This window comes from Podarcis gaigeae, assembly GCF_964106915.1.
Source record: "Podarcis gaigeae genome assembly, chromosome: 2".
Lineage (NCBI taxonomy): Eukaryota > Metazoa > Chordata > Lepidosauria > Squamata > Lacertidae > Podarcis > Podarcis gaigeae.
In genome coordinates this window covers 24,117,996-24,141,213 of record NC_139679.1, presented here as the reverse complement: position 1 = coordinate 24,141,213, position 23,218 = coordinate 24,117,996, and the positions used below count along the sequence as shown (strand labels likewise).

The following is a 23,218-nucleotide window of genomic DNA, read 5'->3' as shown; positions in this document are numbered from 1 at the left end:
AAAAAAAAAGCAACAGGGAGAAAAAAGCTCAACAACTGTGGATTTTCTCTTCCACTTTTTGAAATATGGCAACCCTGTAACAGTCCAAAAGTGATGACACTTTGGTGAAAGGGGATTGTAAGCTTCCCCTATGAGGAAAGGTTCATGGGATAGCCAGAAGGGGGAAGGAAGGAGGCAGCTGCCCACCCACTTGTAAATCAAGTTTATTAAAAAAAAAATTCTTTATCCTCAGTGGAGAGCTTACACTAAGTTATATGTTTGAATGCTGAATGTGTAAGTGTATATGCCTAGAGGCAATGGATAAAACAAACATCATTCCTTGTAGTGCTGTTTAATGGTTATTGTGTTTGTCTAAAAATGTGTTTATGAATATATATATATATATATATATAAATACTTAACTCAAAGCAGAGATTGTAGAAAGATTTTGACGGATTTTTCTGAACCCTCGGGTCAAAATAACGTAATTTAAAACAACTGTTGTGGATACATTTCATTCCGAATCTGCTAGACAGAAGATGTTGACAGGTGGTGCCCTGCCTACCCCCATAACATAAATCCTGTCTACGCCCACAGAATGGTCACAGCATTTAGGACTTTTTAGTATAGAATAAAAGCAAGCAAGGCGTGATGTAATAGACGTTTATAAAATTAGGCGTGCCATGTGTGGAAAAAGTTAATTAATGTAGGATAAGACTTTCAATGACTACTAGCCGCAACTGCTATGTCTACCTCCACTTTCAGAGACACTATGCTTCTGTACACCAGTTTATGGGAATCACAGGTGGACAGAGTGCTCCTGCTGCACATTTTTTGCAGACCTTTTACCTGCTTGGCCACTGCGAGAACTGTTGCAGGGTGTGTGTGTGTACAGTATGAGTTTACCTTTTTCTCCACTTCAAATCAAAATGTTTTACAAACTTTAAAGCACCCGAGGACTTCCCTTCTTCTACTTCCATGGTTTATATGACACATCATAGTGATGTATGGAAGCGAGAGCTGGACCATAAAGAAGGCTGACCGCAGAAGAATTGATGCTTTTGAATTATGGTGCTGGAGGAGACTCTTAAGAGTCGCATGGACTGCAAGAAGATCAAACCTATCCATTCTGAAGGAAATCAGCCCTGATTGCTCACTGGAAGGACAGATCCTGAAGCTGAGGCTCCAATACTTTGGCCACCTCATGGGAAGAGAAGACTCCCTGGAAGACCCTGATGTTGGGAAAGAGAGAAGGGGACGACAGAGGACGAGATGGTTGGACAGTGTTCTCGAAGCTACCAGCATGAGTTTGACCAAACAGCGGGAGGCAGTGGAAGACAGAAGTGCCTGGCGTGCTCTGGTCCATGGGGTCATGAAGAGTCGGACACGACTAAACAACTAAACAACAATAACAAAACCCCATCAGTGAAGGTGCTCTATGCATTTCCAAGGGTCTGTCCTGATCTAACAAATGTGCATTTGAAATCTTTTTGCTTTCTAACCCTGATTCAAAATAGATATTATTATGATCATTATTATTTTTTTAAAGTACATGCTGTATGGCTTCCTCTTTGCAATGCAGAGCTGCCTGCCACTCCTCTCATATATCAGAGGTTATGACACAGCCAAATCTGAATAGCACTACCTCTTGATAACAACCACCGTGGGGGGGGGGTAGGCGGAGTCTTACGGCACCTTAGAGACTAAAGAGATTTATTATAAGTTTTGTTGACTCAAACCCACTTCAGCTGCATGAAGACTTAGCTGGCAGGTATAAAATGGAGAAAATGGTAAGGTGAGAGCTGAAAGGCAATGAGATACAACAATGGCAGTCCGTGATATTTGGAGCTTCACCAGTTGTCCTGGGAGCGGCTAACTATTCCTCAATCCCGCCCTCCATTCCCGATCCGAATCCGGCTCGGATTCATTCAAAAAAAGCACTAAGCAGCCGCGCTGAATGCTGGGGCGTGTAGTCCCGCGAGCCGGTTTTCTTAACAGCTCTCGCGAGGTCTTGGCACCGGCGGGGACGTTCCCTCCCCTCCTCCTCCTCCTTTCAGGAGCGAGCGCGAGCTCGGAGCGCGTCCTTATTTTCAAATGGACCAATGAGCGTTCCGACTAGACTCGAACGCACCAATGAGAGAGCGAAGGCGCAGGGAAGTTCAAATTGCGCACCGCGGTGGGCGGAGTATTAATAGTCGTGGAGCGAGAGGCCGTGTCGGGTGCTGGTTGCTGCTGCTGCGACGCGACGAAGCCGGGGCTCCCTTTTCGGGTAGGGGGATACCCCCGACGGTGCCCTGGAGGGACCCAAATTGGGGAAAATGCGTGCGGGACCGCGCTGGGCCCCCTTTTATAGTACAAGAGAGGGGCATTTGGGGAAGAGGGAGACGCCTCTGAAACGTTTCTAGGGGGGAGGGGACGGGAGTGGATTCTTTGCTTTTTCTCCTCCCCAGCTTTTCCCGCTCACTAGCTCGCTTATCCGAACTGGGTTTTTGCCCTTTCCTCCTCCCTCCGCGGTCCTCTTTCCTTTTGTGCCGCGTCTCTGGAATCTCGAGGGCGACGTGGCGGGTGGGTGGGAGGGATGCTTTGTGGGTGGTCCCCCATAAGCTGCTCTGGCTGGCTCAAGAGAAGGTTTTCTTTTTCCTTTCTCCTCCTGTTGATGAGGCTGCTTTTTAATGTTGTATTTTAATCTTGTTTTTAAGTTGTATTCATTCAACTTGTTTTTATTATTGCTTGTTAGCCGCCCTGAGCCCAGACTTGGCTGGGGAGGGCGGGGTATGAATAAATATTATTATTATTATTATTATTATTATTAGAGACGCTCGGCGAGTGAAAGTGACTCGAGCCTGAGCCGTTTAGGCAGCTGAGTCCGTCCTTTCCTGGTGGAGAATTGGATACCTTCTCTTTCTCTTTCGCACGTGTTCGCTTAAAGGGGAGCTGGGGCAGGAGAGGTTTAAGAAAGGGTGTAAGGAGTGTTAGAAACTGAGGTGGGATCTACACACGTGGAAAAATAATCTGAAAACGCTTTTTAAAAAGCGCTTTTTAAAGAATGCGTTGAATTTTCCATAAGACTAGCCATCGCCATCTAGCGTCGCGTTGTATGTTGCACTTGAATCAGGCTTAAAACGGTTCACTTGCAGTTGCAATAATATGAAAGCTAGGAGCTAAAGAGCACCTTAAACCGAGGTTATGGACGGTAATGTCTGGGCACACTTTTTTAATAACAAGAATACAAAGCTGAAAATGAATGAACTGCAGCTAAAATATTGTGTTCGTTTTCCATATGGTCTAATCCTTCCCCGGCCCACGCCCCCTAATATTCTTAAGAGGGTTTCTTCCCCAGTCTTTGGAGAGTAGCTGGAAGTGGGGAGGCAGAAAAAAGTTCCTCCTTTCCTTCCACTAGGCAGTTTTAATTTGAAATCTTAGGTGCAGTACTGTGCTCAGAAACTTGCTAATGAAATTCCCTGTCGTAAAATGTGCCTAGAACAATGGGAGTTTTGAACAGTGTGCGTAAGAACAGAAGGAGGGGCACCGCGGTGTCCAGGACTTTCCTATTAATAAGTAACAACCAGTAGGATTGCATCTCAGGGAAATGTGAAAGTGATCATGAAAATATGAGGTCCTTGAGGACTTAAGGAAGCTTGGCTTTCAAATCCTGAATTGGAGTGTTGAGGTCCCAACTGTAGCAAAGCTGTCCATTCTATTGTTAAAGCCCCCAAGGGTTAACTCTTACGTGCCACTTTTTCATTCCTTCCTTTTTCCTCCAAGGAAGGAGAATTTGAAAGTGAGTACCCATTCTTGTTTACTCGGAAGTAAGCAGCACTGAGTTTAGTGGAACTTGCTCCCAGTAAATAGTTCCTAAGACTGCAGCTGTAAAAACTGACACAGCGTCACAGGAATGCCGTAGATTTTGTAGTTATTTCAAATGTTGAGGGTGCCTGAATGAAAGAGGGGGGGGGCAAGCTTGTACGGGGAAGTTAACTGAAGCTTAACAAAACAGAATATACCTTATTCTAGGGTTGCCGTATTTTGAAGAGCAAAAAAAGGGACACATTTTTAACTATGGGTCACTATGACGGTTCTCATTTTAAATACCCATGAAAAAAGAGGATGTGTCCTAGAAAAAGAGGACATATGTCAACCCAACTTTATTCTTCTGGTGTTTTGCAGGCTCCCAAGGCTGTAATCTGAAGGACACTGTCTTGGAGTTGAGAGCCATTGAGCTCAATAGGACTAGCTCCTGGTCATATTTGATTCTATCCTCTTTAAGTAGATTAGTCTTATTTGACTTGGGTGAAGAGTAGTTCATGTTCTTGAACAGGTGGCGATACCTTTAACAACTCCACAGGCTTTACAATATTGAAATAACAGATAAATGACATAAAACATAAACTTCCTTGGGTGCCTTGCCGGAAAGGCAATATATCAATGCCATAAACAAATAAACTCAAAAATCTCTTTGCAGATTTGAAATCTTGCCTATATCGAGATGTCTGCCAATGAGAATGCTGCCCGTCTCAACAGGTTCAAGAATAAGGGAAAGGATTCTAATGTGAGTAAACCTGACTGTCGTTAGTTTTTTGTTTTGTTTGTGTGCCCAAAAATGCAGTTCGGTTTTTTAAAAGGTTGCTTTTTCACCAGGAAATGAGGAGGCGGCGGGTGGAAGTCAACGTGGAGCTGAGGAAAGCCAAAAAAGATGATCAGATGCTTAAAAGAAGAAATGTTAGCACTTTTCCTGACGATGCCACATCCCCTCTACAGGAGAACAACCGGAATAATCAAGTAAGCAATGAGTCTAGAGGCTCCTCTGGCTCCCTTTCTGGCTATACGGGTGTCTTGTTTTTTTTAAAAAAAAAAAATCTTAAGAACATAGATAGCACCAGTGGACACTGCCTGCTAATAGAATGGAATCTCTCAGCTGATTATTTATTTCATTGTCCACCTTAAATCTGTTCTAGAGGGTTGGGGAGAACCTCTGGGCCAGAATTAGAAGATATTTGGGTAGTTGCAGGGCGAGTGGGGATTCCTGATGATCTTCCTCCCGCCCTAAGCAATTTCATTTCGGCAGCAACCTGCCATCACTGGGTATTACCCGTCGGGGGCTTCTTTCTACTGAGTCCACCTACCTCTGTATTTTCTGACTTGACCAGCAGATACTCTTCAGATTTCCAGGCAATATTCATTCCCTGATTCCAAGGATCAAAACTCCAGATTCTACATTCCTTTGCTATTTATTCAGCATAAAGAAAATAATTGGTTCTAGTATTTGAATAAAGAGTAGCCACACGTGTGGCTTAAATCTTCCTTTTCTTTTAGGGACAAAATTAATTTGAGCATTGTCTATATTGGAAAACCATCTGGAGTGTTGGAAGGAATTCTGACTTTCTTTTTTTGTCAGGAAAGAATAGAAATCAGAAATCCAGAAGGCATACATCCAACAGCTTTCACATGTAATTTGTATGTTGCCAATGATTTTGCTCTGGGGTATTGGTAATTGGCAAAGAGACTTAATGCGTAGGTGTTTATAACTTGAATTTTCTTTTGCAGGCCACTGTCCACTGGTCTGTCGAAGAAATAGTTAAAGGCATCAACAGCAATAATGTGGAATGCCAACTGCAGGCAACACAGGCTGCCAGGTAAACATAAAGAGACATCCATGTTCTTTGCACCTTGACTATGGCAAGCCAATGACTTGCAATAAGAGCTGTGACTTCGATTATAAATTGAGGTTCTGAAACTAATATTTACAGTCAATTGCTGGCATTTTACAGTTCTCAGCACTGAAGAGAGTGGACAAGCTTTCTCTAACATGATGTTCTTGTCTTAACATCTTACTATCTAGACACCCAGAGTGGCTGGGAAAACCCAGCCAGATGGGCAGGGTATAAATAAATAAAAATTATTACTATTTATTTGCCACATCTTCTCCTAAACATTAAATAGTTGACTGCCTTGTTGGAGGATGAACCTAACTAAAGCTAAATGGCACAAGTCTGAATGTGAATGCATATCGGAGGCTGACTAAACCTCAGCTCCTTGTCTTGTAGTTCCAAAACTGGCTAACAATAAAAGTGATAAAGATAATTTAACTGCTAAAATGTTATGGTGCAGATCCCCATCTGGGGTGCTTCGGGCAAGCATCTGTCACTGTGATGCCTATTAAGTCTTCTCCAGTCCAGGCTAGTGCATTCACATAGCTATGAACCAGGCTGATGGTACAATGTGATTATGAGAGGGTGTCTCTGAAAGCATTAATTTTGAGTCATTGGAGCTAGGGGATCAGTTATGGAACTGTGCCTTCAGTCACATTGCCTATTGCTTGAAAATGTCAGTTCTCATGTAAGAATTCCTCCCCAAAAAAACCTGGTGCCAAAACAATCTGCGGATTTTGTCATTGAAGTTGGGGTATTTTAAGCCCATGTGCAGGAGTTGAGAGAAAATGGCAAGTTATTTTATGTAACCGCGCTAACCTAATGACCACCATTTTTAGGTGGGTTGCTAGTTGTGCATAGCACACATCCGCGGCTGACTATTGGCTTATAATGGTTTTGAGTACTGTCTGTAAAATGTTGATGAGCGAAACCAACTTGCTTTCTTCTTCCTCGTAGGAAGCTCCTATCCCGAGAAAAGCAGCCCCCTATTGACCAGATAATCAGAGCTGGCTTGATCTCAAAGCTTGTGACCTTCTTGGGAAGAGTAGATTGCAGCCCTATTCAGTTTGAATCTGCTTGGGCCTTGACCAACATTGCCTCCGGCACATCAGAGCAGACAAAAGCTGTCGTAGATGGTGGAGCAATACCTGCCTTTATTTCCTTACTGGCTTCCCCCCATATGCACATCAGTGAGCAAGCTGTGTGGGCTTTAGGAAATATTGCAGGTAGGCCAATACTACTGAGCGCTCTCTCTCTCTCTCTCTCTCTCTCTATATATATATATTTCTGTGGATTACTTTGTCTATGTGTACTTTAAACGTGTATGCAAAATGTGGAAATGGATGATACACTTGAAATTGTGCACTTGAAACTGGATATGGTACCATCAGGACACAACGTCATCAAAGCTAGAAATTAGGTCATTCGTTAGTCAGATCTAGAAATCCCCCACATTGCTTTCTTGGGCATGCACTCTTAAACAATATTTAAATGTTAAACAAGATTTAGTATTGTTTTATTGGTTTCTATTTGTTGCTAGCATAGGATATTTTGCTTTTTAACGTTTGATGCTTTGTTGTGTTTTTATAAACAATGGAACCTTGGTTCTCGAACTTAATCAGTTCCGGGAGTCCGTTCGACTCCCAAAACCATTTGAAAACCAAGGCACGGCTTCCAATTGGCTGCAGGAGCTTCCTGCACTCAATTGGAAGCTGCATAAGACATCTCCTTCCAAAAAAGGTTCGCAAACTGGAACACTTACTTCCGGGTTTGTGGCATTCGGGAGCTGATTGGTTCGACAAGTAAGCCATTCAGGAACCAAGGTACCATTGTACTGTATGTTGTAAGCCGTCCAGAGTGGCTGGGGAAACCCAGCAAGATGGGTGGGATATGAATTTAAAAATTTATTATTGTTGTTATTATTACTAGGTGGTCATTTTCCTATGACATTGATTAAAGCTTTATAGTCGAAGCTGATATTTTGACCATAAAGAAATTCTACTCCAACAGCCTTTACTTTGAGATCTGAAAGCTGTTCAGTCAGTAACCAAGGAAACTTTTGTGTAGTTGAATAATTCTGTGAAAGTCTCTCAAGAAAATCCTGTGTTTATTGATAGGAATTGAGGTATAGTGGGGAAGGATGAGTGTGGAAAGCACTTGAAGGGACAGGTGGAGAAAACACGGTCCTTTTGGTCATCCATGATGCTCCATAAACTCAGGCTGCGGTTGTTTAGTACGTCTTTGATCTGGTCACTCTTCAGCATGGGGGTGCTTAACGCAGGGATTCTGCAGACTGAATTGCAGCAACCTGAAGACAAACTCTGTGCTGATGTTTAGGGCCTTATCCAGTTGTGCCGCTTTTGATGTTGAGAAACTCCTATATGGTGGCATCTGATGGCCAACATCTGTTGCATTGTGGGTTTAATGCCTTAACTTCACCCATGTTGTCCTATGCCAACGCTTCCCTGTGGGTTTCTTCTGTCAACGTTTTATTTACAAAGTGCGGACTCAAAAGAAAAAAATCATGGCTGTGTACAATTTAAATATCGTGGTGGTGTGTATCTTAACATTCGATCTCAATCTCTACCTTCAGGTGATGGTTCCGCCTACAGAGACCTGGTCATTAAATATGGCGCCCTCGAACCGCTTTTGGCTCTGCTTGCTGTTCCCGATCTCTCTTCTATCGCTGTAAGTGTATGACTGTTGCGGTGGCAATTTGGCTGCCAGGCACTTCTGTGTTAAAGCAACAGCAGCGCTAACAAATCAACTTGGTGATTGCTTTCAGCTTGGCTACCTGCGCAACGTAACCTGGACTCTGTCAAACCTCTGCCGTAACAAGAACCCCGCGCCGCCCATAGAAGCTATTGAACAGATCCTTCCCACTTTGGTTCGCTTGCTGCACCACCATGACCATGAAGTCTTGGCAGATACGTGCTGGGCTATTTCTTACTTGACGGATGGCTCGAATGACAGGATTGAAGTGGTGGTGAAAACAGGTCTCGTGCCGCAGCTGGTGAAGCTCCTGGGATGTGGAGAAATTCCCATAATGGTAAGTTGGATACAACAAGAACATATTAATGAAGGTTTGGCAGGGTTAAGAAACCCTGCTTTATTGGGCTGATCTGACTAGATCATTGTTTTTAATCACAAGCAGCTATCTTCAGCACAGACAGCACATTGTTCCCTAGGAATGCGTCCTTTTTAATTTTAATCTTTGCTCTAATATTCTTTGACCTGGAATTTTTTCAGTTAGTACAGCTGCAGTCCAGAGCCTACTTAAAAGGTAAAGGGACCCCTGACCATTAGGTCCAGTCGTGGCTGACTCTGGGCTTGCGGCGCTCATCTCGCTTTATTGGCCGAGGGAGCCGGCGTACAGCTTCTGGGTCATGTGGCCAGCATGACTAAGCTGCTTTTGGTGAACCAGAGCAGCGCACGGAAACGCCGTTTACCTTCCCGCCAGAGCTGTACCTATTTATCTATTTGCACTTTGACGTGCTTTCGAACTGCTAGGTTGGCAGGAGCAAGGACCGAGCAACGGGAGCTCACCCCGTCGTGGGGATTCGAACCACCGACCTTATGATTGGCAAGCCCTAGGCTCTGTGGTTTAACCCACAGCGCCACCAGCGTCCCTAAAGCCCACTTACCTAGGAGTAAAAAAAAGGTTAAAAGGTTACTTCCCTGGGAGTAAGCCCCATTGAATGCCGCAGGATTTACGTCCAACTAGACTTGGGACGCGGGTGGCGCTGTGGGTAAAACCTTAGCACCTAGGACTTGCCGATCGCATGGTCGGCGGTTCGAATCCCCGCGGCGGGGTGAGCTCCCGTCGTTCGGTCCCAGCTCCTGCCCAGCCCACCTAGCAGTTCGAAAGCACCCTTAAGTGCAAGTAGATAAATAGGTACCGCTTTCTAGTGGGAAGGTAAACGGTGTTTCCGTGTGCTGCTCTAGTGCCGGTTCGCCAGAGCAGCCTCGTCACGCTGGCCACGTGACCAGGAAGTGTCTGTGGACAGCACTGGCCCCCAGCCTCTAGAGTGAGATGAGAGCACAACCCTAGAGTCTGTCAAGACTGGCCCGTACGGGCAGGGGTACCTTTACCTTTTGACTTGGTTAGGTTGCACTTTTAATGCGCCTCAAACTACAGGGACTGTTAAGTACAGCTGCACTGCCAGGGCAGGGAGGGGCAATAACACATAATTTAATTTCCCCTGACTAGCACCGGGTAGAACTAATTTTTTTCCTGTGCTCATAAGCATCAGGGATAAACCATGCTTTGTTTAATACTAGCATTTTCTTTGTGCTGTTAAGATTTTAACAATCCCTGCCCCCTCCCAGGCTCACAATCGTAATAAACACAGCAGAAAAACACAAGGAACAGGGAGAGAGCAAGAGTTGAAGAACATGTGTTCCTTCTGTGACTGATGAATGGAGCCAGGTTGTCTTCTCTCTTCCAGGGATGCAGGGATTGCAGCCTCCCTACAGCCTTAAGTCTCACGACTGGTTGTTGTTGTTTAGTCGTTTAGTTGTGTCCGACTCTTCGTGACCCCATGGACCAGAGCATGCCAGGCACTCCTGTCTTCCACTGCCTCCCCCAGTTTGGTCAAACTCATGTTCGTAGCTTCGAGAACACTGTCCAACCATCTCGTCCTCTGTTGTCCCCTTCTCCTTGTGATCTTTCCCAACATCAGGGTCTTTTCCAGGGAGTCTTCTCTTCTCATGAGGTGGCCAAAGTATTGGAACCTCAGCTTCAGGATCTGTCCTTCCTCAGCTTCAGGATCTGTCCTTCCAGAGCACTCAGGGCTGATTTCCTTCAGAATGGAGAGGTTTGATTTGCTTGCAGTCCATGGGACTGGTAGCAGAGGCCAAAGTGTACTTCCCTTTCGTCTCTGCCAAACGTGGTGGCTGACACTCTTTAGTTCTCCTGAGTAGCGTTCGTGCTGGATACTGGGAAAGTATAAGTCGGCACCCAGAATCTGGATAAAAGGGAAAAATCTGTAATGCAGGGCAGTTGTCCAAGCTACACAGCTTGCATCAATGGATACCTCATTCATTCATGGTGCAAGCACATTGAGGAAGGCTCTGCGACAAGTTTGGGTCCCTTTCCTCACACGAAAGGACTCCTTTGATTTTTCCCTCTGGGCACACCTAGGCCACTTTACAGTATATAATTGGGCCCTTAGAATTTGTATGGCATGGGATCAGCCACAATGCCCATTCCATGCAAGCAATTCACACTTTTAAAATAATATATGAAATAATAAAATAATATACTTTAGAAATATTTCAGGACACACACCCCTTCCCCAATAATGGATGACTAAAATTCCAGGCTGCCCAGCCATCCGTGCAGGTGAACGTGCTCTGGGTTGATGCCCATTTTTAACAATTTGGGGCCCAGTTCGAAGAGTTCCTGGTCCTCCCTTTGCATGGTGACATTTTCACAGAACGCTGCCTCGAAATGCATCCAAAGGATGTGCCTCATCAGGAGGAGTGCATAAATGTAGCAGGAGCAAGGCGCTTAAAAAAAAAAGTGCTGTCTCGTTTCTTGAGTGCTTTGCATGATACCACGTCAGAAATGTGCGACTTGTTGTTTGTGTTTTAGGCACTGAAATAAAGAGCTGTAATACCTATAATTAATTAATTAATTAATTAATTAATTAATTAATAGGACCCTTAATATAATAGCCAAGGGTCTGCTAAAAGCTAGATCTATGTACTGCATGAAACTCAATAAGATCCATTTAGGTTGTCTCCATCGTGTGTTGATCTGATGCTGGTGAATGAGTCCCTAGCCAGCTGGAGACTGACCTCTATCAGTGAACATTGGATTAGGCAGCATCACCCTTTGATTCCTCTCTTTAATAGTATGATATAGCTAGCTTAATATGTGTGGTTTATGAATATGCTTCTCAAATGGCTTTAAACCATTCCCCCCCCCCCCAGACGCCTTCATTAAGAGCCATAGGAAACATTGTCACAGGGACTGATGAACAGACACAGATTGTAATAGATTCGGGAGCACTCGCTGTCTTCCCCAGCCTGCTTACTCACCACAAAAACAACATCCAGAAAGAGGCAGCCTGGACCATGTCTAACATCACTGCCGGCCGGCAGGACCAGATCCAGAAGGTTGTGGACCACGGGCTTGTCCAATATCTCGTTGCCATATTGACAAAGGTAAAAAAAGGAACCTAAACCTAATTCCCACCCCCCCAATGTGTCATTTCTGCCGCAGACGAACACTGCTTTTTAAAACTTTTAAGACCAATATTTTTGTTGCCAATATGTTTGGATCAGTTAGATCCCAGAGATTTGGGCTGAGGTTTGGAAAGCACACAGAGGTTAAAAGAAGTAACAGGAAAGAGCATCACTCTCTCAACTTCTTCCTTTTAGCCCTATGTATTTTTCAAGAAAGAAAAATGATAAGTTCTGCGGGGGCGGGGGCTCTATCTTCATGGGCACAAGGTGAAGGTTGCAAGAGTACCATTTTATTCATGGGCACCAGGTTGGTTGACCTCCGGCTTAGGGTAAAAAAAAAAAGGAAGGCCCTCTTGGGACACAGTAAAGCATATAAAAAAATACCATTGCTTTAATACTGCGTTTTTTAAAGAAAACTTTCCTCAAGCGCATTCATTGGCCGCATTTAACACATTCAACTATAATAACATTCATGAACTGGAACAAGCCCAAGCAACTCTTCACAACCATCAATGTGGTTTTTTAAAAAAATATTATTAGAAAGCACTTTGAAGGGCTGAACAGAAGCTGTAACAATTAGCTATAAACGGTTTCATTGACTTTAGTAAGCACCTCCCCAGATATTTTTTCCTGAGTTTTTCAACATGAAGTATCTCGTGACCAAACCTCCCTTTGACTTCTTCCTGACCATCATTGCTAGCTCTATGTAATAATACTCTTGTGTGTATTAAAACAGGGAGACTTCAAATCTCAAAAAGAAGCGGTGTGGGCTGTGACCAACTTCACAAGTGGTGGAACAATTGGCCAGATCATATACCTTGTTCAGGCTGGTGTGGTGGAACCACTGTTGAACCTGCTGGTGGTTAAGGATAGCAAAACCATCCTAGTGATCCTGGATGCCATTAATAATATTTTTGCGGTAAGTTGACCCAAAGAAGCCTGGGGGCCGGTTCCAAATGCTCAGTACTGTTAATAGTGAAGGAGCATCATTTAAAGAAGATTGAAAAATGTTTGTTGAATATATGGGGGGGGGGTTGTGTACGCTTGAAAACGTTGGCAGCATTAAGATAAATTCAACAGTGTAAATAAGTTTTAATGGAAGTAATAATGGAATACTGAATGGTTTAGTTTATGTAAAATATGCAGTGATTTATGTTATGCAAAATGAACCATGGAAAGAGAAGAAGGTAAGTCATTGATATTTTAAGGTTGTTTAAATGAATATTCTGAATTGTTATACACACACATACACACACACAGTGCTTTTTTCTTTAAAAATGTTTAGGGATACTTTCATTTTGACACAATAAAAACCACCATTTTATAGTTCAAATTGTGAAAAATAAATACAGTAAATGGACAAAAATGTTTAGGGGTCTGCGTACCCCTGCGTCCCCCCCATAAAAAGCACTCTGTGTGTGAGTGTGAAGGAACATTGGCTAACAGAAGCTGCAGGTCTCAAGTTATTTTACCTGTGTGAAATCTCAATAATTTGCCTACTCAAAGGAACTGCCTCAACAGTATCCTGAAGTGTTGGGCAATTGCTTCTAACTGTAACAGCAAGAAAGCCCATGATGGTTAAAGTTGCATCAGCGCCTCTGCTTATGGTCATATAGGCATACACAGTATTTTCCATAACTGCTGTTATCTGTACTATAAGGCTTTGAATCGAGGATGGGGTTTGCAGATGGATCGATAACGGTGCTACCAAATGTTACGTATTATTCTGACAGGCAGCTGAGAAGATAGGCGAGACCGAAAAGCTTTGCCTCATGGTTGAAGAGTATGGTGGCTTGGATAAGATTGAAGCTCTACAGTCCCATGAAAACGAGCAGGTGTACAAGTCTGCGGCAAACCTGATTGAAAAGTATTTCTCGGCAGAGGTGAGCAAGCTCTGAGCTGGCCAAGTGGCAGTTGTACCATATAAGAGATTCCATCATACTGATCAGGGGTTAAAGCGTGTTCTGATAGCTGTCAGTGCACGGATGGTGCTGTGGTCTAATCCATTGAGCCTCTTGGGCTTGCTGATTGGAAGGTCGGCGGTTCGAATCCCGGGTGAGCTCCCGTTGCTCTGTCCCTTCTCCTGCCAACCTAGCAGTTCGAAAGTACGCCAGTGCAAGTAGTTAAATAGGTATCACTGTGGCGGGAAGATAAACAGCATTTCCGTGTGCACCGTTTTCCATCATGATGTTCTGTTGTGCCAGAAGCGGTTTATTCATGCTGACCACATGACCTGGAAAGTTGTCTGTGGACAAACGCCGGCTCCCTCGGCCTGAAAAGCAAGATGAGCGCTGCAACCCCATAGTTGCCTTTGACTAGACTGGGGTCCTTTACCTGTTTTTACTTTTACTACTGTAGGGTTTTAGCTGGTTGTTAAATTGTTGCACTGTAAATAAAAAGCAAAAAAAAAGCTATTGGGTGGCAAAGAGGAGGAATGTTCGCGCCAGATGTACAAAGGCCATCTTGCACCTTTTTAAAAAAAGGTTTGTATGTGCCAGCTTGCGCTAAATCAGGTTGAAGCTAATGGACACACTGACTTTGCTCCTAACTGGCTCTAGCCATCTTATTGGTTGTTGTATCTGCACACTGATTATTATACTTAAAAGTTTCTTCTGCTTGTTTAGGAAGGAGAAGATGAGAGTGTCGTCCCGGAATCCAGCACTGATGCATACAATTTCCAGATTCAGGACACTTCCAACGCGTTCAACTTCTAGCTGTTCTGTGTGACACCGCATTCAACCTCTCTAATCTGTCTTTGTCTGTCTCCTTCATCTTCTTTTTACTGCCTTTCTTGTTTTTTTTACGTGAAATGTGAAGTAGCACTTCGTTACAACTGAAATGTACTTGAACAGTTCATGGCAGAGTGTTTATGCTTTGCGAACTGGCCAGCTGTCTTCCTCTACCTGTTTTTTTGTATAATTGTAAATTCTTCAGTTCTGTTTCTTTGAACTAACCGTCAGCAGCGAAGGATTTGCTGGGATTTAGGCTGCTCCATATGGTATTTGGAAGACTTTAAAAACAGCATGTGGGATCTGGACTTCCCGATAACCTCCCAAGCCTGCTAAACACACATGCACACAGAGCACAAGGGATGTAGTCATATCCTGGCAACATAGCCATCTCAATGGAGTTTGTGCTTCCTTGGCTTTCAGGTCAAAGCCTTCCAAATACTATTTTTAAAGAGTTCTTGTTCAAACTTAATAAACTGGTATCTGCATATAAGCAAAGTTGTTAAACTCTTCTTTGAAGATGCAAAATAGTGCCTGTAGCTGTTGAACTATAAATACAATGATTAAAAGACGCAGTAACAATTCAGTTGGGAAAATAAAGCATGCAACAAAAGAGACAATTTGAAAGCATGATGAAACGGTTTTTAAAAAATTGAAATGAAAAAATGGGTGTGTAAAGAGGTAGGGAGCAATGCAATGGTTGGATTACTCCTCCTCTTCCCACAAAGGGCAGGCTCTTTAGGAGAAGCAAAGTGATCGTTTTTGCTTTTGTCACCATCTGTCTCCAGTACTAAGCTTGTTAAAGGAGTTTGGTTGCATGCTGTTCTAGATAACACACTTAGAATAGCGATAGCTGGTGGAAAAGGAGGCTCACCTTTGTCCCTGCCTTGCTGCTGGCTGGATCCTACCTGACTAGCTCCACCTGTTCTCATCTGCCTCTTAACTATAGTGACCCCAAAGACTGTTCCTTGGTAAGAACAGCATCTGGCATTGTTCTGATAGTAAATATAAAGTGTATTTGTGGCGCTGTGGGCTAAACCACAGAGCCTAGGACTTACCGATCAGAAGGTCGGCAGTTCGAATCCCCGCAATGGGGTGAGCTCCTGTTGCTTGGTCCCAGCTCCTGCCAACCTAGCAGTTCGAAAGCACGTCAAAGTGCAAGTAGATAAATAGGTACCGCTCTGGTAGGAAGGTAAATGGCATTTCCGTGCGCTGCTCTGGTTAGCCAGAAAGCGGCTTAGTCATGCTGGCCACATGACCCGGAAGCTGTACGCCGGCTCCCTCGGCCAATAAAGCGAGATGAGTGCCGCAACCCCAGAGTTGGCCACGACTGGACCTTACGGTCAGGGGTCCCTTTACCTTTTTAAAGCTACTTGAGCTACAGCTACAGGCAGTGCTAGAAATGGAGATATGAAAGCTAGGAGCTAAATGGCAACTTAAACATAGGTTGTGGGCCCAACAATGCAATGTCTAAGTGTGCTTTTTTATAGCAAGAATGCAAAGCTGAAAATGAATGAACTGCAGCTAAAATATTATGTTCATGTTTCACATGGTCTAGTCCCTCCCCTGCCCCACCGTCCTAATATTCATCTCCAGTCTTTAGAGAGTATCTGGAAGTGAGGAGGCAGAAAAAGGTCCTCCTTTTCTTCCACTCTGCAGTTTTTAATCAGAAATCTTAGACGCACACCCAGAGCTCTGAATTTGCTCACCTTAATGAAGTTCCCTGTTGCAAAATGCGCCTAGAACAATGGGAGTTTCAAACGCTGGTTAAAGGCAAGTAACTTCGGCACCTTGCCTTTTCCCGAAGCTGAAATGGCCATCTGCTGGCTTCTCTGGAAAAAACCCTTTAAATGTGAAATGGGTACTGGCTAATCTTCACAGATCAACATGGATGGAAACTGGGGAAAGCACTCTGTGCTGTTCTAGTGGGACTGGCACTGGCTTCTGCTAGCACAATGAATTAGTTGAAGGGCTTCATTGATTGAAGGAATTTCCTGGGTGGAAATGAGCTTTTGGGGGATAAATCTGTTGTGCTTGTGTTTTTAATATAATGGCTGTTTATATCCTGTGAGGCTCTATCCTTTAGTCAACAGTCAACCTCTTGTTAAACCCAGCAGAGCTTCAGAGTTTGTGATATAGCTGTGAGCTGTGGGGATCACTTCCAGAGTGTTAGCCTGGATCTATAATTCTTCATTAGACAATCAAGTTCAATATACAGTGGTACCTCAGGTTACATACACTTCAGGTTACAGACTCCGCTAACCCAGAAATATTACCTCGGGTTAAGAACTTTGCTTCAGGATGAGAACAGAAATCGTGCTCCAGCGGCAGCAGGAGGCCCCATTAGCTAAAGTGGTGCTTCAGGTTAAGAACAGTTTCAGGTTAAGAACAGACCTTCAGAACGAATTAAGTACTTAACCCGAGGTACCACTGTATTTCCTGCCTAGTGCCTGATCTTGACTATTAGAGTGTTGTCAATCCTGTGTAATCCCTGCCGCCACCGCCGAAAGATTAGTTGGGTTTCTCTCAACTTACTAAAATTATAGTCTTCCATTTTTCTTTTTGCAGTGTCTGGATGGTAGGGAAGTGTTGCAAAATGCTTGAATCAGGCTTCGAACAGGCATCAGCTGTCCAGGAAATACTCTGAATAGTTGCTTGCCCTAGAGAATAAAAAGCCAGAACGTTGGAATGTATTATTGCTCTCCTTTTTGTTAAAGGGGTGCGGGGCAGAGAGAAGTACTCTGAGGCTGCTGCCTCTGAGGCAGACAGCAACCTTGTAATGCTCTTCTTTCTAAAGGAAGTTCTCCCTTGCTACAAGATTGGCTTGGCAAGTATTGAACGCTACTTAAGTCTCACATTATAAAATGTGAAGAAGCTGAGTAATAGCAAGACTTCACAAAATTATGAGACCTTGAAAAAACATGTTTAGCTCTAAACCGCAGAGCCTAGGACTTGCCGATCAGAAGGTTGGCAGTTCGAATCCCCGCGACGGGGTGAGCTCCCATTGCTCGGTCCCTGCTCCTGCCAACCTAGCAGTTCAAAAGCACGTCAAAGTGCAAGTAGATAAATAGGTACTGCTCCAGCGGGAAGGTAAATGGCGTTTCCGTACACTGCTCTGGTTTGCCAGAAGCGGCTTAGTCATGCTGTCCACATGACCCGGAAGCTGTCTGCGGACAAACGCCGGCTCCCTCGGCCTATAGAGCGAGATGAGCGCGCAACCCCAGAGTCGTCAGCGACTGGACCTAATGGTCAGGGGTCCCTTTACCTTTTATTCCATACAATGGTAATAAGAAAAACATGACTGGAAAATCCAGGCCAAAATGCGAACCTTTAAGAGGAGTTCTACTTTCTTCCGGGTCGTTCACCTCCTGACAAGTGGATAGGAGGACTCTGTTGCAACAGAGAATGAAAACCAGCCTTGCTTTCACTGGATTTCTGCCTCGGCTCATTTATCTCTGACCGGTAATGAACTTGGGGAGATGGGCCATCATTGTAGGCGCACAGACACCCCTATGTTCTAGTCACAACCCCCAATGCATTTGAAACAATTGTGTGGACTGCAATTGAATTTGTTTTTAAGAACACGCACCCTCAAAGATGATTTCCAGGTTGCCAGAAGCGGTATCTTTCAACCAGCAAATACCGGGGTGAAATCCAATACTTTAAAAAATGGTATGCGAATGCTTTAAATATATGCTGTGGCAACTTATGACCCGAGCAGAATAGGGTACATCTGTCTGCATCTTTAGCAGGGAGATAAACAAGTGTGAAAAGGATGGAAAGCGCTTATGAGTACAGAGAACAAGAAACAATATTTCTAGTATAGTCAAACCTCGGTTTTTGAGCGTCTCAGAAGCCAAACCCTTGAAGGTGACCCGGAAACTGCAATTAATCCAGAATGCAGCAGCTAGACTGGTGACTGGGAGTGGCCGCCGGGACCACATAACACTGGTTCTGAGAGATCTGCACTGGCTCCCAGTACGTTTCCAAGCACGATTCAAAAGTGTTGGTGCTGACCTTTAAAGCCCTAAACGGCCTCGGTCCTGTATACCTGAAGGAGCGTCTCCACCCCCATCGTTCAGCCCGGACACTGAGATCCAGCGCTGAGGGCCTTCTGGCGGTTCCCTCATTGTGAGAAGTGAGGCTACAGGGAACCAGACAGAGGGCCTTCTCGGTAGTGGTGCCCGCCCTGTGGAACACCCTCCCGTCAGATGTCAAAGAGATAAAGAATTACCTGACATTCAGAAGACATCTTAAGGCAGCCCTGTTCAGGGAAGTTTTTAATATGTAATGCTGTACTGTTTTTAACACTGATTGGGAGCCGCCCAGAGTGGCTGGGGAAACTCAGCCAGATGGGCGGGGTATAAATAATTATTAATTATTATTATTATTATTATTATTATTATTATTATTATTATTATAAACATTTCAGAAGCTGAACACCAAAAACCCAGAAGTGAATGCACCTCGGCACCTCGAACGGCTTCTGAGGCACTTTTCTCAATTTTCCCCATTGATCTTGTTGACAGCCGTTCGATTCTCAATTTTTTTAACATTTCAGAAGTTTGAAAACCGTATTTCTACTGTACAGCAAACAAGTTAAAGAAAACGATATTGCAGGCATTGCAGAGGGAGAGATTATGAAAACAGTACAATGTTTTTAAGGAAGTAGAACAGGATCCTGGTATGATATATTTTGCACCTGTGCAGAGGATCTTGGGGTCTCTGATTTCTGCCCTCCAGACAGCACCATGGAGGTCTATGACAATATTTTCACTGTTAATGTGGAGACCATTTCAGTACCCTGATTTCTGACTGTAGTACGGAAGAAGGCCATGAGAGGGCAGTATGCCCTGACTTTCAACCCAGCTTTAGTAAGCTTGGACTTTTCCCAGCAGTATGCTTTACCCTGTATTGTGAGCATTACATCTAGACGAGGAATGACCCTGCACCTCCTAAGCAGCTTGCTTGATGTGTGTCCATCTTCCCAGGATTACAGTCAGGTGGTCAGTGATGGATTGAACAAGCCCTTGGGTTCCTTCCAATGCACAGGTAAAGTTGACAGGTTTTATATGGTAAAGACATTGTGCGGATTTCTTGGTAACCCTCTGGATCATGGGTAGGCAAACTAAGGCCCGGGGGCCGGATCCGGCCCAATCACTGTCTAAATCCGGCCCGTGGAAGGTCCGGGAATCAGCGTGTTTTTACATGAGTAGAATGTGTGCTTTTATTTAAAATGCATCTCTGGGTTATTTGTGGGGCATAGGAAGTCATTCATTTTTATTTTTTTATTTTCAAAATATAGTCCGGCCCCCCACAAGGTCTAAGCGACAGTGGATCGGCCCCCTGCTGGTAAAGTTTGCTGACCCCTGGTCTGGATGCTTCAGCCTATATCTTCATGCTTCACCCCCTTTTTATAGCAAGACATCTCAGCCTCAATATTCAATAGGAGCAAACCAATGTTTAGGAGAGAGTATCATTGAATGAATTAAACGAACCTTTATTCTGCCCTTTTTTCCAAGGCGTTCCGTCACCCCCGCCCATTATTTCTTTAAAACAGCCCAGGAAGGTAGGTGATTCAGCTACGGATAGTGAGTGACCGGCCAAAGTTCCACACTGAAAGCTTCATGCCAAAGTGGGGATTTTGTGTTGTTGTCATTTTGTAGAACTTCAGCTACAGGAGACAGAGGCACTACAGTGGTACCTTGGTTGTTGAATGGCTTGGCTCCTGAACAAATCAGCTCCCGAACGCCACAAACCCGGAAGTAAGTGTTCTGGTTTGCAAATGTTTTTCGGAAGCCAAACCTCTGACACAGCTTCCTGTTGAGTGCAGGAAGCTCCTGCAGCTAATCGGAAGCCGCACCTTGGTTTTTGAATGGTTTGACAACCAAGGTACCACTGTATTTGGTTGCAGGGGGGAAAGCTAGACGCATTGTGAAGAACTGTGCAATGGCTTTCCGGGTTGTAGTTCAGCAATTACATTGAGGAGAGATCACCTAAAGTCATGGATGTAGGCCCAGGGAGCCTCGAGGAACTGGAAAAGAGAAGGTCGAGAAAACTTCCTTAGCTTTTCTTCATCCCACTGAAATTCTCCCATGCCAATCAAAATCTTTCAGTAATCGGTTAAATAAGTACAGCTGGCCCAACACAAATGCAATGCGTAAGCGATAAAATGTGCACATCGTGGTGGGGGGGGGGAGAGAATTTAAGCTGATATGGCATCCTGTGCTTAAGTTTGCTTTCCTGATAGCTTGCTTATGCTGCTGTATTCAAATACTGTGAAGAGAGAGAGAGAGAGAGAGAGAGAGAGAGAGAGAGAGAGAGTACCCTGCCAGGTAAGAAGGGGTGAGGGAAGAGCTACATCAGGGACAAAGGAGGAAGAAAGATCAACAATTGGGATCTGTTGCCTCTGTGGATCCTACGACTCGAGTAGAGTAGAGGTACTCTCTTCACCTTGCCTCATGTGTGTTTGGAAAGGTAATAAGACAATGAACGAGCCTTCCCTTCTTTTGTTCTCCACTATCACATCCTGTGAAGGGACGGGGTGGCGCTGTGGGTTAAACCACAGAGCCTAGGGTTTACCAATCAGAAGGTCGGCAGTTTGAATCCTCATGACGGGGTGAGCTCCATTTGCTCGGTCCCTGCTCCTGCCAACCTAGCAGTTTAAAAGCAAATCAAAGTGCAAGTAGATACATAGGTACTGCTCTAGCGGAAAGGTAAACGGCATTTCCGTGCGCTGCTCTGGTTTGCCAGAAGCGGCTTAGTCATGTTGGCCACATGACCTGGAAGCTGTACACCGGCTACCTCAGCCAATAAAGCGAGATGAGCGCCGCAACCCCAAAGTCAGCCACGACTGGACCTAATGGTCAGGGTCCCTTTACCTTTACCTATCACATCCTGTAGGGGATTGATCATTTAGCAATATCAACAGCCTCAAGTCCACACTTCCCCAAGTTGTGCACTAGTCCAGATAGGAGGTGCTGGACTTTTTAAAAATTTATTTCAATAATTTTGCAACCAGTTTAACATTTCAAAACTCAACTTCCTTCCCCCTCTTTCTGCGGTTCCTTACATTTATTTATTTTTATTTCCTGCATATTCCAAATGAACTTCATCATTTGTTCCATCTACGTTAAACGTATACTCTTATAAAACTGCCAAGGTTCTTATCTGTTTACAGTTTGTTTGTCAATCAGAGGCTCTAGACCTGCCAGAAAACCATGAAGAAGAATCACCAGAGTGCTTCTCCATCATCTAGATAATGTCACCTTCACCCACTATTATGAAGCAGATGTAAAAAGAGTGCTTTTCAACCGTTGGATTGGCTAACACAGCTTTGGGCCACAGACAGCCAAGCAATCCTTCTCTTAGTGCTGCGTGGATTAATCAGAAGCAGTGATTCCCCATGAAATGTCCCCCCTTCCTTCCTTCCTTCTCTCCCCTCTCCGTCTTGGAGCAGAAACAATACTCGGATTGAACTTGACATTCTTCCTTTCTGAATAGACTCTCTAGGAATGGGGAAGGGCTTTGAATCACCTCCGCATACCATTTAATTTCCTCTAGTGGCTAGAAAAAGAACATTGTTTCAGCCAATATAACTTACCGCAAGGAGAGTATTAGAAAGAGTAGCATCTGCCCCCCCTGGGGGAAAAATGCAGCATGGCATGGAATAGATTATAGTTTTTTTAAATATATACATTTTTAGTTTTACTGCTTTTCTTATTGTTGTTTATAGTCACATTTTGTTATGCTTATTTGTTGGTTTTCCCCACCTCGGCACCTTATCTGTTGGTTCTGACTTATATACGCATGTTGTGCAGATTAATTTACACACACACACACACACACACACACATTTTCCGCTGCCCTGGAACTTTTGGGCAAAAAAACATTTCAAATAGAAACAAATAAGGACCTTTTTGCACTGTGAACATTGCAGCCAGGCTTTTTTCCAACTGGGGTGGCAGAAAAGGGCACAGTGTTAAGAAAATTAATATGAGAGGTAAATGGATTACTTATGGTGAATTGACAATGAAAGAAGGAGGAAAATGGAAATTAAAACCATAGGAACAAGTTAAAGAATATGTTTATGATTGGTTGCATTATTTTCAGGTTAATGAAATGTTTAAAAAAGATATTAAAGAATGCGGTTATGCAGAAAAAGACTCTAAGTTTCAAATTGATATAATAAACAATGATTGTAAAATTCTGTAAAAAATGTATGATATTGTTGGAATGGCATACTAAAGACGAAGAAGTTAAGTCGGTAATGAAACAATGGGCAAGGGATTTCGGTTATAATATACAATTTGAGGATTGGGAAAAATTATGGAAAGAAAACTTAAAATTCACTGCATGTACGGCGTTAAAGGAAAATGTGATGAAAATGTTTTATAGATCGTATATAACACCAGTAAAATTGGCAAAAATGTTTAAGACATCTAATAAGTGTTGGAAATGTAAAGAAAAAGAAGGAACGTTTTATCATATGTGGTGGGATTGCAAGAAAGTTAAAAGTTTATGGGAGATGATATATAATGAGTTGAAAAAGATGTTAAAGTATACATTTGTAAAGAAACCAGAGGCTTTTCTTTTAGGGATGACAGGAAATGAGATAAGAAGAAAAGACTGTAAACTCTTTCAATACACTGTTACAGCTGCAAGGATTCT

General features: G+C 43.8%; 1 protein-coding gene across 2 annotated transcripts; it reads left to right on the top strand.

Annotated features, from left to right (window-relative positions):
* The first annotated feature begins 2,019 nt into the window (after positions 1-2,019).
* LOC310839163 (importin subunit alpha-1-like) lies at positions 2,020-15,046 on the top strand. 2 transcript variants are annotated; one of them, XM_083727609.1, is made up of 11 exons: positions 2,020-2,248; positions 4,442-4,528; positions 4,618-4,758; positions 5,524-5,612; positions 6,585-6,853; positions 8,221-8,315; positions 8,413-8,676; positions 11,565-11,798; positions 12,556-12,738; positions 13,553-13,702; positions 14,444-15,046. In XM_083727609.1, the coding sequence occupies exons 2-11, from the start codon at positions 4,466-4,468 to the stop codon at positions 14,531-14,533; spliced, it is 1,578 nt and encodes a 525-aa protein (XP_083583735.1). In that variant the 5' UTR covers positions 2,020-2,248; positions 4,442-4,465; the 3' UTR covers positions 14,534-15,046. The 2 variants fall into 2 exon arrangements, with proteins under 2 accessions (XP_083583735.1, XP_083583736.1); XM_083727610.1 differs by lacking the exon at positions 2,020-2,248 and adding an exon at positions 3,678-3,764.
* Positions 15,047-23,218: the final 8,172 nt, after the last annotated feature.

Bases quoted from the DNA above. Each gene is read 5' to 3' on its own strand.
- LOC310839163 (XM_083727609.1), top strand. From the start codon at position 4,466: ATGTCTGCCAATGAGAATGCTGCCCGTCTCAACAGGTTCAAGAATAAG. The intron at 11,799-12,555 runs GTAAAAAAAGGA...GTATTAAAACAG, and splicing joins TCGTTGCCATATTGACAAAG to GGAGACTTCAAATCTCAAAA. The intron at 12,739-13,552 runs GTAAGTTGACCC...TTATTCTGACAG, and splicing joins CCATTAATAATATTTTTGCG to GCAGCTGAGAAGATAGGCGA.